Source organism: Schistocerca serialis, chromosome 2, assembly GCF_023864345.2.
Source record: "Schistocerca serialis cubense isolate TAMUIC-IGC-003099 chromosome 2, iqSchSeri2.2, whole genome shotgun sequence".
NCBI classification, from domain to species: Eukaryota; Metazoa; Arthropoda; class Insecta; order Orthoptera; family Acrididae; genus Schistocerca; species Schistocerca serialis.
The window spans coordinates 585,569,243-585,585,609 of record NC_064639.1 but is presented as its reverse complement, the minus strand read 5'-3'; the positions used below and the strand labels follow the sequence as shown (position 1 = coordinate 585,585,609).

Sequence of the window (16,367 nt, the reverse complement as noted above, 5' to 3'; positions counted from 1 at the left end):
CCTGTGGAGTTCAGAGAAACTGGTGTCTGGAGGAAGAATCCAGACGGTGCTTCTAGTGAAACAGGCTCTGCGGTCACAACTGTCATGTTGTAGAGCATGCTCTGCAACAGTTACGGGGCTGGCATAGGTGGTGGTTGGGGGATGCATGGGGGAGGTCTTGAAGTGACGATGGTCATAGGGGTAGGACCCATAGGGTAGGGAGATGGTGCAGAAGGAGCATAGGATCTGACAAAGATTTTGTGGAGATTGGGAGGGTGACAGAGCTATTCTAGGTGTGGTGGGCAAAATCTCAGACAGAATGGATCTCATTTCAGGGCATGATTTTAGGAAATCATGGTCTCGTCAAAGTAGCTGATTAATACATTTAAAACCAGGATAATACAAACTGACAAGTGATGTACTCCAAATTTGTTTTTTGGAGGGATCAGCAGTACCAGGATTGGATGTGATAGCCTGGGAAACCTGTGTTTGAAAGAGGCTGGTGGGGTAATTAAGTCCAGAGAAGGCTGAGGTGAGAATGCGGGTGTATTGCTATAAGGAGTCTGTATCTGACTAAATGTGTTTGCCTTGAATGCCAAGGTTGTATGGGAGGGAATATCTTGCATAGAAAGGATGGAAACTGTCAAAATGTAAGTACTGGTGTTAGTAGGTTTAATGTGGACAGAATTGTATAGCTGGCCTTAGGTGAGGACGAGGTCAGTATCAAGGAAAATGACATGGGACTCATAATAGGACCATGTGAAATTTAATTGGGAGAAGGTATTTAAAGATTCTAGGAATTTAACAGACCAGCATCACCATTAGTCCATTTGGCAAAGATGTCATCAGTGTGAGTGTTCCCACTGCAGGACTTGCCCTACACGTTGTCCTACCACCACCTATACCAGCCCTGTAACTGGCAAAACATAACTATCAAAGGGAAAGCCACGTTTGAAATTTCACATCATATACCAACTGTTATGCAAACACTGTTTGGCCTTTTACATTGGCATGACTACCGACAAGTTATCATTTAGGGTGAATGGGCATAGGCAGAGGGTGTATACTAGCAACACGCACAATTCTGTTGCAGAACTTGCTCTGCAACATGACAGTAATGACCTCGGTGCCTGTTTTACCATATGCGCCATCTAGATTCTCCCCCAGATAATAGTTTCTCTGAACCCTACAGGTGGGAACTAGCGCTACAACATGTCATTGGTTCTCTCCAGCCACCTGACCTTAATGTATGTTAATTTCTTCTGTCTCAGCATTTCTTCGCAGTAACTACTCCTTTCTTCACTCGGTTTTAGTTTCCTACATCTTTCATTACCTGTCTATCGTGCATGATGTGTTTGCAGTAATATCTGTTTTGCACATTACCCTGTCTTCCACTTTTAAGCTCTCAGATTTTCAAATCAGGTCCAATGGAGTCCCCAACAGTCAGTCATTCCATTTCACACTGTCTGGTAAGCCTCCCTGACTTATTGTTCCAGGCGACTTTTTCGAAATATACCTCTTTTCCTACACTTCTTCAGCATATTCTAAGATAAGCTGATAACTGTCTGGGTTGTAGATGCTTGGTTCATGTGGTCGCGACACGGCGGTGGTGGTATGCTGAAACTTGTTACATAAGCAACATCAAACAAGTTGTAAGTGTGATTTAGCAGGAATTTGTAATGAAGAAAACTTCCACGTGTAAGTCTGGGATTTTTTTGTGATTTTTCCTTATTGCTCAGTTAGTTTTTAAACACGTCTTAACAGCTTTTGCTCTTGCAGTCCCATCTATCTAAGATAATTTAGATAGAAAGTTCTAGTGGCACTACTCGCATATTTGGATAACCATGCTTCCCACAACAGATTCTTCGTCCATGTGTTGCAAGCCTATATAGGGTATGAAATTTTTTGATATTGGATGGAGAGCTATTGTAAAAATGGAGATGATAGTATATGCAGCACTGGGCTCCTGCATATTTGGCCACCACACTCGTGGCAATGATTCGTGGACCAGGTATGACCTCACTGTACCTCAGGAGATCGTTTATCAGCGGAAGAGTCTCTGAGCTGTTTACTGCTAAGTGTCCTGCAACCACCACAGCACGTTGGAGGTGCAAGCCATGCCAGTAAATGGTGTGCAGATTGCTGTAAACAGTGCTGCAGTTGCAGCCACTTATTCACATCTGTGAGGTTGCATGTCCATGTGATATTGTGCCTGTATACCTCCGTTGATGGGTACTTACGTCGTTGCTCTGCCACTTGATGAAAAATTCAGCCTACCAGCTGCCCTCGAGCCCAACAGTCTACCAGCTGCTCCCAAGCCTAATGGCCTACCAGCTGCCTCAGATCTAAGTTTAGGACTACAACTTCTGCCACTGCCGCTACCGCTACTCATCATACAGTGCCATCTCAGGCCTTTGCCAGGATGACATCCACTGAACACGTCAGTTGCTCCGGTAGGCCCCACCTTTCCTTCACCTGGAGTGCAGACACTGTACTCCCAACAGCTGGTCTGGAAGGCCCCTCACCACTGGACCTGCTCTTTAGACTGCGCAAGATCTCGCAACTTCATGGGATCATGTTGCCATGCATCCACAGCAGCTCCATACTCATCACCACTACAGTTGTGATTCCAGTTGGAATCCAGTGCACGAGATTCCAGGAGAGAACACTTGATTTCTGTGTCACTGAGCCAGATTGTGGTAGAAAGGTGCTGTGCATCTACTTGTGGAAGTTTCACGAATTTGCTGTAGATTTTGCATTAAAATGGATGAGAATGTAGTTAGTCAAGCAGATTTGGGTGGAGGTGGTGGATCTGGTGCTAGGGTAGCCATGGGAACAGTTGTGCTCCAAGACAGCTTTCAGTTTGAGTCAGGAATGTTGTGGATTGTCACTGCTCATATAAGATGGATCTGTGATGGGGTCCCATCAGATGCGCCTCTGTTTCATCTTGTGGTGTAAGTGCTGCAGGATCACAAAGTATATCTTGCAGGTGATTCTAAACAAGTTCATGTACATTAAAGCACATCTATATTTCAGCTTCATAAGCATTTCTGGTAAAACTTTACAAAGGGCTGTCGGTGCTCTTACCTAGAAGTGTATGGTGGTAATGGCTGCTGCGACTGGTGATACACCTTAAAATGGCGGGAAAGCTGATTTGTATAGCCAATAAGAACGAGGTTTTGGTTTCATTCTTGGACGAAACAAATATTGCATTTTAACATAGTATCCTTCGGTGTAAAATATATCTTGGTATGATGGAACAAAAATGTATCAGAAAAACATGGACATACAGGAACACCTAATAAACATTTTAACGCAAATGTTAGCATCAGTATATTCTTGCAGATGTGGTCTGTTTATGCAACAAAATAAGACTTTATTTTTGTGGTACACAGGTTGTGGTTCTTTGTATTTATGGGATACTATGGATTACAAGACACTAATGATGCTTTGTAAATAAATGGAAGCAAAACATGGGTGACATAAAAAGAAATGCCCTTTTATTTATTTTCATAGGAGACTACCTTCAAGAAAATAATGATGTAGAAATAGTTAATAAATTCCGGAAGACATAAAAATGACACCAGGATTTTATTGGAATGAAAATCACACTATGGCTTTACGCTGTTGCTGTGGTGATTATGAAGTGCTTTAAATCCTCCTTTTCACAATGTGCACCACACATATTCAAACAGATAACTATCAAGTAGTTTTTTGGACTGTATTGTCATATTAAGAGATCTCATTATGGCTGATCAGGTGCGTTCAGTTCTATTTGTGTCCATCTGTTTCAGGTTCCCTAAATGTCACTTTACGGTTAAGGAGGGGTAGGACATCAAACGGGCAGACTTCGAGCAGGAGAGGCACTACAGAACATTTTAATTTCCACTGTCTGTACTTTTACAAATCTAGATTTATTTAATTTATAAAAAACGAACGAGCTGTTACATTTTAAAATTCACGTTTAGGAAAAACTTAAATTTTATAGTTAGTTATCTCAATTTTTACCACAGTTTTTAATAGATTTGGAAAATTCTAAAGTTTCATGTACCTGTAAGTATGTTTTTTATGCTGTACAAAATTCATCAAAGAATCTCTTTTACTTATGAAGAAAAGTGTACGTAAAGAAACTAATGCAGCCAATAGTAAGTGAAGAAATGATGAAATTTCACATTTAAAAAAAAATTATTTTGTTATATTTTTGAACTTCTACTGCTATCAGTGTAAATCCTGAATCCTTCCTGGTCATGCTGACAGTTTTATGAATTTATTAGTAAAAGTATAGACAGTGGAAATTAAAATGTCCTATGGTGCCTCTACTGTGCCAAGTTGGCACGTTTGATGTCCTACCCCCTTAACTGTAAAGTACTTGAACCTTTCATCATTCAAACATTTGTATGGCCTAAAGCAGTCAGAAATTATGGTTGTTCTTGAAAAAGTGTACTGTTTGATGATACTGTGCAGCACCTTCTTTATATAACAACTTTGAAAAAAAAAAGCAGTTTTTGGCTCTTTTTGGATTCCTCCAAAAACCAACATTCTTGTTGTTTTGTTCCCACTGCCAAATTTTCTTCTTCTGAACATAGCCATATTGATTTCCAGTGACTCCATCGCAACCAAGTTTCTCACATTCTTTGTAATGCATTTCAGTACACACTTTTCTGTAGGAACTTTTCCAATCTGCTACTTCTCGGGTGACTGCAGTTTGTTGGTAATGAAAAAATTTTTTCACTTTCCCACCCAGAGACAAGTTAGATGTAGAATTTTTGCAGTACTTAACTTGCTTCCCTCAAATCAAGATTATTTTGAATGCTGCAACTAACTCAGTGATTGCTCTTTTTGCTGCTCCACTGCACCCCATCTGTACCTTTTGAACAAGAAATAAGGCCCATATCTCCACCACACTTAGGACACTTTCTGCAACTGGCTATGAAACTGTGTGACACACATCAGTTAACTACATTGCCTTTGTGTTCCATAAAGACAAGGTCCCTGTAGCATTGAAATACCATACCTTTATGTGTGTGCTCTCCTGGTGCCACTTGAGTAGATTTTTTTTATCTAACCAATTACATTTTATTTTCAGTAAAATTTTTGTTTGGCTTGGGGTGATGTAACACCCATTACACAGCCCCACTCCTTTTTGATATGGCCTAATCAGGAAAATCTGTGCAGCATATAAGAAGGATGTTACTAAAACTTGTGTTACAACCTATTTATCACTGCCAATATCTCTTTCATAGACCTCGGGCTATGCTCCCAGTCAGTTTTGTCACCACAAACTTTTTCGCTTTCATATTCATTGGCTACCCAAACTATCAACCAAACTGTTGCCTTCTGAACTAACCAAGGCTTTGAGCTACCCTAGAGATCAGGGTGTCTTCGCAACTGGGTTCTTTGCTTTCACATTCATTACCTTGGCCTTCTTGCAACTCAAGTGTCGCCTTTCCCCTTAATCTAGACATTACTAAGCCACATCCATAATAGAAATAATAGGATGTGGTAACAGCAGAAAGTAAAGATAACGCTGCCTACACAATGCGTGTAATTTCTCTCTTATTGGGACAAAAAATCACCATTGTTTACAAGTTACTTCTGATCAGACTATCACAAAACAAAAGTTTCCATAATTATACAGATCCCATAATAATTGTTCCAATATTTAAAAAATGCCAAATTGCCTATAGCAATTGATAACAGAAATACTGAGTTGCAGCAAAAGTAGAAAATTAATAAAGGGCCGTCCTTAAAACAAGAATAATTCATAGCTGTCTGTTGCCAACACAACATTCCAAATTTCAGAATAAATTGTTAATAATATTTCACCATCATAGAGCAGACATTAACAAATACAAAATGCAAAGTGAAATTCATGGGAAAACTTTCAAAATCATTTGAGATAAAAACTGGGGTTAGACAAGGTGATGGATTATCACCTCTGTTATTTAACTTAGTTCTGGATAGAGTCATGGCAGAATGGGAAAAAGAACTCAAAAAAGAAAAGTACTGGAAACCAATATCGCTGGGAACCAAAAAAGATGACCTACAAATCCCCTACTTAGCCTACGCAGACGATCTTGCAATAATGGCAGATTCTAGTGAAATGGCAGTCAAACAGATAGAAACCTTAAAAGAGTGTGCAGGAAAAGTTGGCCTACAAATATCTTTTGAGAAAACGGTGTTTACAACAACAAATCTAGAAATTTCTAAGTTACAAACCAAATATGGAGAAATTAAGAGGGTACCATACTTTAAATATTTAGGAGAGATAATTTCTGAAAAATACTCACAACAAGAAAGAATATTAAAAGCTCGTAGGGGTCTAGAGCTGGTCCAAAACATTTACAATAAAAAATGTCTATCTATAAATACAAAAATTAAACATTATAAGTCGGTAATTAAACCAATAATGCTATATGCCAGCGAAACCTTGACACTTAAAAGGAAAACAGATATGGAAAACCTGAAGAAAGAGGAAAGGAAAATCATTAGGAAAATTCTGGGACCAAGATGGACCAAAGAGGGGTATAGATTACAGAAAAATTCTAAAATTGAAGAATATTCTAACATAGAGATAGACATGAGGAAGAGGCATCTAAAATTCTATGGCCACATAATGAGACTTCCCGATCACAGACTTACAAAAAAAAATAGTAAGATACATAGCATCCCTTGTTAATGGAGGAGAATGGATCAAAAATGTAAAGAAAGATCTGGAATTAGCCAACATTACTACTGAAGACATGAACAAAAGAAACAATTTCAAACTTAAAGTTGACAAATGGGAGGTCAAACCAGAGATAAAAGCGCCGAGAACTGGAACAAAATGGAGCGAAGAAAGAAAAGCGGAATTCTCGCAAAGAATGAAGACCTGGTGGGCAAACAAGAAGAATAAGAAGCCCCAGAAGTGAACCATCTTTACTTAGCGTCTTCCATGTTGGGAGCTTTACGACTAATAATAATAATAATAATAATAATAATAATATTTCACCATACAAATTGCCAGAGATATCAACAATAGCAACGGGAATGTACTGCAATAGTAAAATCTGAAGGAAGGGCCATCTACCCAACATGAGTAATTTGTGTGAGCCCATCACTGCAAGTAAAATCATGTATTTTGATCTTTATTTACATTGTAAATGTCAATATCTGACCAAAAATATATTTGCAGAAATAATGTGAGTAATTCGTATTTTCTCATTTCCCAGCTAACAGCTTGTCATTTTATCTACGAATGCACCACCAATTGGTTGCCACCAGCCATACAAGTGCAAGCGTTGCCAACATTTGTGCTGTACTGTGAAAAAAACCAGAATGTGGATAGCCCATAGCAAAGTTTAGCAGCTTTTTCTCTTGCTTTCTTAGCCACCCATGACTCAGCTGCCCTCTTGTGGCAATGGGCAATGTTGAAGCATGATCTAAGTCTCAACACAGTTTGCACTTCTGTTACTGTCTTTAAAAATTCATATAGAAGGAAACCAGAGCATTTGAGATGGTGTGCTGTAGAAGGCTGTTGAGAATTATGAGGACTGATGATGAAAGAAGCGAGATTCTCTGCAGAATTTTGCTGTGTGCAGAGACAAATTAAGTTTCCTCAGTAGACTCACTGAGACGTCTTAGTGTTATGTTCTGACTTTTAAGAGTAATTGATTAAATAGAACATCTCATAAACTAGCAGCTGATGGTAATTTCCTGGGGACAGTAGATATGTGACATCAGGCATCTGCTGGTGGTAATTGAGAAATGTCTATAATTTATGTCAGGTGTACCAACTACTGTTGGGACAAGATGTAGTTACTGTGACGGTGCACTCTCTTGCAGTTCAGAAATAGTTTTTACCTTGTGACACTGCGTTTGATAAAAATTTTGAAGCTTTCCGTGTGGCAGTGACAGTAAATTACAGGACAATGAACATTGTGTTATGTTGCCTTGTTGAAACTGAAACTTAATCTTTATGGTGCATGTGTACAATTAATTGTTTCCCTCGTTTTGTGAGTCTAGGTGTTGCATATCAACTGCTAATGAACTGAGGAGTGTGTATTTACATTTGCAACTCTGTTTGAATACTAATGTCCTTTCTTCTAGTTGTGCCACACATCACAGATGCAATTCAAGAATGGGTTGAAAGAGTTGCACACCAGTCAGTCAGTGATGATGGAACTGTACCACAGGCAAGTGAAACTCTTTAGAGACTAGAAAATGGAAATTTACATCCATGGAAATGCCAGAAATAATATAATATTTATAGCCTATAATGCTAGATCACATATGGACTTGTTCAAAATTTAAGCAGTTTACTGTTGTTTCTAAGTGTCGCAGATACATCAGATGTACTCAGATACTTAAAAGCCTACATAATAAATGTTCCAATGTAAATGAACTCATCATAACTTACCATCTGTTGTTGTGCAAACATACACTTTACATATCTTTTTCATAGTTCTGGATAACCACGTAAATCATCTTGGTCATAGTCTGTTCTTTTGCGATGAATTGGTGTTAAGGGAGATGTGTTGTCAGGACAAAAAACCACCATTATTACTTACCTCTTTCATTTTTGTCCGTGTTGATTATAAATTTTAATTTTTAAAAATATTTAATATGTTCCTGCCATGCTTTTTATTTTTATAAGTGTTCTGTAGGGGCATTTTCATTCAAAGTCACAGTGGTTTCCAGAAAGTTATCTCCCAATGCAGTGAGATTTCTTGTCATTGAAATCACCGTGTTCTACTTTGAAGTAAATATTTTCATCTCAAAGTGTAAACAAATTCAGTAATGTCGTAGCAACATGCAGAATGTTGTGTTTAGTTGTGTGTGATACTCACTTGCAGTGCAATGTCATTTCCCATTATGTCAGCTTGATTGTTTGATGAATGCACTTATTTTCAATGTTGGAGTCACATTTCCCATAGGGGTTTTCTTGAGTGATTGTGTGTCCTTCGTGAAGCAGTTCCTGCAACTGAGATACTTGAAGTTTTTCCACTGTTTACTGCCTTTTGTCAACATCTTTTTGGACTCGGGCAACAGTATCTCTAACCATTTAAGTGTTTCTAAAAACAAAGATGATGTGACTTACCAAACGAAAGTGCTGGCAGGTCGATAGACACACAAACATACACACAAAATTCAAGCTTTCACAACCAACGGTTGCTTCGTCAGGAAAGAGGGAAGGAGAGGGAAAGACGAAAGGATGTGGGTTTTAAGGGAGAGGGTAAGGAGTCATTCCAATCCCGGGAGCGGAAAGACTTACCTTAGGGGGAAAAAAGGACAGGTATACACGCGCGCGCGCGCACACACGTATCCATCCGCACATACACAGACACAAGCAGACATTTGTAAAGGCAAAGAGTTTGGGCAGAGATGTCAGTCGAGGCGGAAGTACAGAGGCAATGATGATGTTGAATGACAGGTGAGGTATGAGCGGTGGCAACTTGAAATTAGAAATTAGCGGAGGTTGAGGCCTGGTGGGTAATGAGAAGAGAGGATATACTGAAGGGCAAGTTCCCATCCACCAACCTGTCAGAACTCCGGAGATGCGAACTCCGTGTCTACAGAAATCTGTCTAGTTCGAGTCGGAGCGGCTAGGTCAGCGTCGGCTGACGACAAACAACAACTCTGCTGCGATGAACACACAACTGACTAGCAAGTACACAATTCGATGGCGAGTATACAACTGAGCGGCGAATACAGAACTGTCCTAGCGCTCGCGACTCCAGCGCTTAAGAAGCCAGAACAGAAGCCAGCGGTGGCGCGCGCAGACTTGCGGCGATTTCCTGTATCGATGGCGCTGCTTATGCGGACGGCGTCCGGACTTTGATGCTGCCAACCTTTTGGCAGCGGGCTCGGGTGGCATTACTGGCTAGGGTATAACACTGTGTGTGTGTGTGTGTGTGTGTGAGAGAGAGAGAGAGAGAGAGAGAGAGAGAGAGAGAGAGAGAGAGAGAGAGAGAGAGTTAGGTGCACTCAGGACATTTTGTAGCGAGTATGAGATTTCATGCAGAACTCTAGTATCATGGCTGCCAATAATTTTGATTCTGATGCTGTATCTATCACACTACTCTGGAAACTTCTGAGTGCAGTATGCTTGTCATCTTACAAGTGAGCAAATACCCTTCAGTTGTATTATGCAATAAATAATTTCCAGAGTGAATTTTTGACTCTGGAATGGAGTATGTGCTGATGAGAAACTTCCTGGCAGATTAAAACTCTGCCAGGCCGGGATTTGAACATTTGCACGAGCAAGCTATGTCTCCGCAACATCCTTTTTTACAGGAGTGTTGGTCCTGCAAGTTATGCAAGAGATCTATGTGAAGTCTGCAAGGCAGGAGATGAGGTACTGGCAGAGAGAAAGCAGTGACGACAGACTGAGTTGTGTTTGGGCAGCTCAGTGGTGAGTCCGATTCGAGTCCCTGTCTGTCAGGAAGTTTCAGTTTAAGTGGTTTGTCCTTGTACAGAAGATAAGACTCCCTGTTGTTCACCCATTGTATTGAAGCCCGCTCTCTCATTGAATGCTATGAACAGCAGGTACACTTTTCTGCAGCATCCTTTGTTTAGAATTGATGCGAACTTGAAACAGTCCCTTTGGGCTTAGAAATTGTAAATTTAAGTGTACAAATAATAGTTTGGAGTGCACTGTTTGCTTATATCAGTTTGTATTTTCTCTGCTGATTTTTGTTTCCATGGTTGGGATTGACATAAAATTTCTAAAATTTTGTGTTGTTGGTTTCTGCTGGGTGCATGGTGCCGAGACAATAACCATGTGAGAGTTTCTGTGCAGGGAATATTTCAGTTTACTGGTCTTTGTTCAGTAGAAGAGGACTTGATGAAAGACATGCGTTGCTCATCTGCAACCTCCAAATCATTCTGAGAACAATGGGAAAACAGCACTGTCCAACATTCAGAATGTTTTGGTTGTATGTAACATTGTGAATCCAAATATGACAGAAGCCGACGAAATCATCTTACATGATGAAAGATGTTGCAGAATGTGGCAGAAAAGGATTGGACGAAATTAGTATGATCAATTCCAGAATGTGGTCCCTATGGCACTTGTCGAAGACCACCATTACCTTGCCCCTGTGATACGCCAGATAGTGAAAGGAACTGTCAAAGTAAGCAAGAAATGGCATCCACAGATGTTGATTCCATACATCAGGACTTAATAGGGAATGTTGAAGGAGAGGGGTATCGATATTTAGCACCAATCTGCCACACCAAACATGCCATGAAGAATGGATTTGACCAACTTAGAGTTAAACTACAGTTGTCAAATGACAACCCAGCACCTGATCAACGTGGATACAACCAACTCCTCTACCATGTGTAATGCACCACAGAACAACAGACATTTGAAGAACAGAGGGCAACACACTGGTGTGTTTCCAGTGTGGATTCACTGAACACGTACTTAGCTGTCCTCCTCTACTTTTCATCAAGAAGAGAAAAGTGCAGAGGCAATGTCCATGTCCTCCATCTGAAGCTTTACTACAGTCAGAGGCACAAATCAATGTCGGGACTTTCCATTCAAGGAAACTGAAGACCTGCTTGACAATCACAGAACTTCAGCGGGAGATGTCACCTCCAATCTGTATCATGGTGAAAAGGAAGTAACAACTTGATCAGAATGAGAGAACCTGCAAGTGCAGCCATGCAGAGGATGTTTGATAAGGTCAGGGCCCAGGTACTGTAGTAGGCTCCAGTGGAACTTCCAAATCATCTGGTTGCTGTCTTGGATAGGGGGCAATGCAGTGAGCTGTGGTGCACGCAGTGTGGTTTAGTGGTTAGCATGCTATGGATCACCAGTTCAAATCTCACCACCAGCCATTATTGGTATTTGCTATCAATCATTCTTGGAAGGTTCTTGAAATTTCTTGTGTTTGTAATATTTGTATGTAGGTATCTTCGATGTTTGTATAAATGGCAGCACTCTCTGTCCAGGAATTCAGTTCTGTTCTATCTGTATACTGGTGTTAGTAACAAATGTACTTTCAGTGCTAAGTGTTGTATTTTTTTAAGACTGTGCTTTCGGATGTAGACTTAGATGTGGTTACAATTTGGCAATAACACCTACAAAATATTTAATATGTCCGGGTGGAGTGTTGAGTACATGTTTATCCACGTGTCTTCCACCTTCTCTGAGAGTACTGTTTGTTTGTTTAGAGTGCCAGTGTCTACAAGTCCTGTTTTGATTTGGGTATGGTATAAACCCTTGTCACCTTCCAATACATACATTACTTCTATTTTTTGTGTGGGTATATCCATATCAGTTACTGTGATGTATGTGTGACACACCTCTTGTAATGTTATAGGTGTGTATTGTTGAGCTTGGTGGCACAATTGGTGATATTGAGGGTATGCCGTTTGTTGAAGCTTTCCGCCAGTTCCAATTCAGAGTCAAAAAAGAGAACTTCTGCTGTGCACACGTGTCCCTGGTGCCTCAAGTAAGTATAGCATTCCCACTTTGTGAAATGGCATGATTTAGACAGATTTTTTTTTCATCATGTCATAAAATATTGTAAGAGTTCAATGAGAGATATCTTCAGATAACTAAAATGTGTCATGAATCTATCAGCCCCGCTCAACTGGAGAACCGAAGACAAAGCCAACACAGTCAAGTGTCAGAGAACTTAGAGGACTTGGGTTGTCGCCTGACCTGATTGTCTGCCGCAGTGAGAATCCCATAGGGCAGGCTGTCAAAGAGAAGATATCAAACTTCTGCCATGTGGCACCTGAACAGGTATTCTTCGTTTCATTTTTTGTTTTGAAAGTTGTCATGTATTTTGTGTGGTGTGTACTGTTATATGTAGAAAAAGTCTCTTTCTCATCATTAGAATTCTTCTTAAAAGTCTGCTATCATGAAGAGGTAGCCAGTACCGAGTAGCAGTTGTTGGAAGATAAGGTTACCTTTAATGCTTGACCTACCTTCATCGCAGCCTACTCGCCTCAGTGACCACCTTTAGTATTCTTGCTCTCATCTTGATAACCATTCCACATTCCAGACCGTTGCTAATCAAACTCACATTTTTGGGGGAAGAGGTGTGTGAAGTGCCTTTCAGCAAACTTAGAAAAATAAAATTCTTTGAATTACCTGCTACAGTCAAGCCGCTGAAAGGTGGTCTGTGACAGCTGGTGGCTACCTTGCCAATGCTACTGCAACATTCGTTGTTATGCTGTGTCACCCATCTGCAAATGTCACAATTGAAAATTTTGTGGCTGCTGCAATGCTGTACTACTGAAGTGTTAGAAAACACTGATAATGCTGGGGGATTGAAAACACTCTCTTCATAATTAAAGATAAAATGTTTGGAAATAAAAGTCAAAATAATATAAAGATTATGATGTTTCAGTATTTTATTGGATACAAGCATTTCTTACCTGCATTTTAAGGAAGAGGTAGGCTTCACAGCTGTCATCCCCTGATCTTATTATTAACTCTTCCACCCTCTCGTCCAGTTCACCTTCTCGCTTCCACGCCTCTTCCAAGGTGTGCCATGTGTATTTGTCAGTATTTTTCTGCTTTGTGGGAGTAATACTGCTCAGTGCATCCTGCACTCATAATTCAACATCTTTTAATTTAAAACTTTTATTTCTGTTTGAGCCCACACAAGCTTCATTGCATTAAAATGGCAATAATATGGTGGAAGGCACAACACTATATGACCATTTCCCTTATAAATTTTATCAGTGTCGTAAATGATCTTATGTTATTTGTGCTCTTTTGTGATATCCAGCAGTTCTACCTTTTTTATTTCCCTATCAAATGTATCTATGCTGTTCTTTTCTAGCCAGTTCACTATGCCAGTCTTCCTGCTGCTGCTTGTAGGGATTTTCTTCAAGTGAACAGAGTAACATGTTGCATTATCCAATGTTATAATGGAGTTCTTTTCTCTCTTTGGACGCAAAGAGGGTACAAACAATAATTTAAATTTCAATGCTATCACTTCCTTGTGATAGTCACCAGAATTATTTGATGTAAACAGCAACAGAGCTTTTGGTACAACCATACAGATTGTTCCAACATGCAACAGAATAATGGAAAGACTGGTTTTCACTGGAAAATAACTTGCAGTGAGAGAAGCACCTTCTTCTGGGTTGGATATTCGTTCCATCCGTTAAGTCATGTATATGCCGCTGAATTGCGTCCTCTTGAAAATTATCCAGTTCTGTCATTTTAGCACAACACTATCTGATATTCCCTGGAGTTGGAAGAGCAGCAGTTGACTCTTGTGAGTCTTCAGCACATTTCTCCCTGTTTTGTAGCAGTTGTTAGAATTTTCAGAACAGCAGTTACTTGTTAAACGACTTTTGAAAATGGTATAAGACGCCACCTGCTATCCCTTTGTTCCTCAAAATAGTGTCATACATTATATACAAGCTCATGAGATTGACTCATTAAGGTAATGCCCCTGCCTACTTTTCTGTGAGTAGAGGAAAAGGTCATATCGTGTACATTTGAAATTGTCACTTTGCACCGCACTGTTAACATGAATGGACTTGGTCACTCACAATCTGTGACAAACAATGAACACACAACTGATGCTTTGCAGCCACTAAGAAAGCATGGCACCACATGTGACGTGGGGTGGTGAGTGGTAGGGGCGCAACCCAGCACCATCACCGTGGCAACATCTGCGGATTCCAAAACTCGGATTGGCACTAGATTATCTCCTCCATACGATGTGGTCCACAAGCGTGAAGTGTCAGGGACTTTCTTTTAGCAGCCTAACTAGCCATTACATTGATATTCTAACATGTGCTGCTCCCTCTCTGGAGGAAAGAGAAAGAACGAGAGAGTTTATATCGATACTAGTGATGCAGAATCGGAACATTAACAGAAGATGTCAAGAATTTTTGCACATTATATGAGTCGTGAGAATGACTTTCATGACAGTACTTAACTGAGTTTCATAAACATTGATGAAGCTTAGTAAATGAAAACATGGTTGTTAAAGATCCTTATTTTGAATTATTGTGTGGAAATTTGTGGCATAAGTAACTTGAGGGTTTGTCTTATTGCTGGCACCACTACTTTCATGGTGTCGGCAAACAATATATTTAGATATTCTATGCAGTGATATTTGCCAACTTATCTTCTTCAGGTGAAGCAATGCCTGCTATTTGTGACCTTTGTGGAGGCTTATGTACACAGATTGCTTATCTTTTAACGAGACTTTCTTTACTCCATTCATAAATCTAGCCTAAGAACAACTGGGAGTCAGTATTAAATACCATATTTCATATGCCAAAAGTGATATTGTTGGTCACCTCCTATCTAATGAAAGTATGCCTCGCTGTAACAAAACAGAAGTACTGGTGCAGATGTTTGATTTCAGGTGTCTTCTGCTCAGTTTACTTCAACACATCTGGTGATGTGTTGGTAACAAACCTGTGAGAATCCAATTAGTGTGTCTCATTTCTTTGAAATTCTGTTCAAAATTTGTCACTTCAAATTACTAGGATATTTGCAAATTACTGTACCAATAGGATAGGTAAGTTTTGCTTTGGTCTAAGTTGCCTGTTCATGAACTTAACGACTTCCCCTCCATGTATATCTCACCTGACAGGTGTCTTTACGTAAGACTGTTTTCTTCACAATATAGTAATTCAGGCACATTTCTACATCTACATCCATACTCCACAAGCCGCCTGACGTTGACATTGACCTGTCCACAAAAGTTATCACTCATATCTTAGCTGGACATAAGGAACAGAAAAATATCCTTTATGATCAAAGAGATTGAGCCATGTTACATAGCATTCACTTCAGTGCTGTGAACTACTATTGTCATGTTTTACTAAGCCATTCTGTAGCTGGTTTGAAAACAATAGTGTTCATATTTAAGTTTTGTAAACAACATTTTGATGACTGTTACATAATTTGTTTTTGAAATTGTGGCTGCTGTGTACTCACCATGTAATGACATGCACATAGGAGCAATGAATATTGATCGTTGCACCCCACAGATTTTTTGGGGTATTTCTGTGCTCTTGAGTTTGACAGTCTTTAAATGACTGTATAACCACTGTGAACTTGGTGGCAATTAGAAACATCTAATTATTAATGTAGGTCCACAAAGTCCATTTACTCTTGCCCATATTAATTTACAGTCAGATATATTTTTGACCTTGATAGACTAAACGGTTCTTCTGCATGTTGCTTTAAGCACACCTGATAAATCTAATTTATATGTATTCTACATGTTGCCAAAAAGTTTCCCTACCTTCATGTGTAGGCTTAAAATGAGAATGTTCTGGTTGGCAAAAAGCTGAAAATGTTGATATAGATTTAAATATTGATGCAATATTTAATGATTGTTCTTCAATTAATACTCTTGAAATAACTTTCGAAATGGTTCTTATAACCATGAACATTTATTGAATAACCG

The 16,367-nt window shown here is 39.6% G+C and overlaps 1 protein-coding gene across 1 annotated transcript in view; it reads left to right on the top strand.

Annotated features, from left to right (window-relative positions):
- Nucleotides 1-16,367, top strand: part of LOC126457601 (CTP synthase) — an 83,484-nt gene that overhangs the window by 3,115 nt on the left and 64,002 nt on the right. The window contains exons 3-5 of the mRNA XM_050094048.1: nucleotides 8,068-8,153; nucleotides 12,291-12,422; nucleotides 12,554-12,718. Of these exons, the coding sequence (XP_049950005.1) occupies nucleotides 8,068-8,153; nucleotides 12,291-12,422; nucleotides 12,554-12,718 (383 nt within the window). The remainder of the gene's footprint in view (nucleotides 1-8,067; nucleotides 8,154-12,290; nucleotides 12,423-12,553; nucleotides 12,719-16,367) is intronic.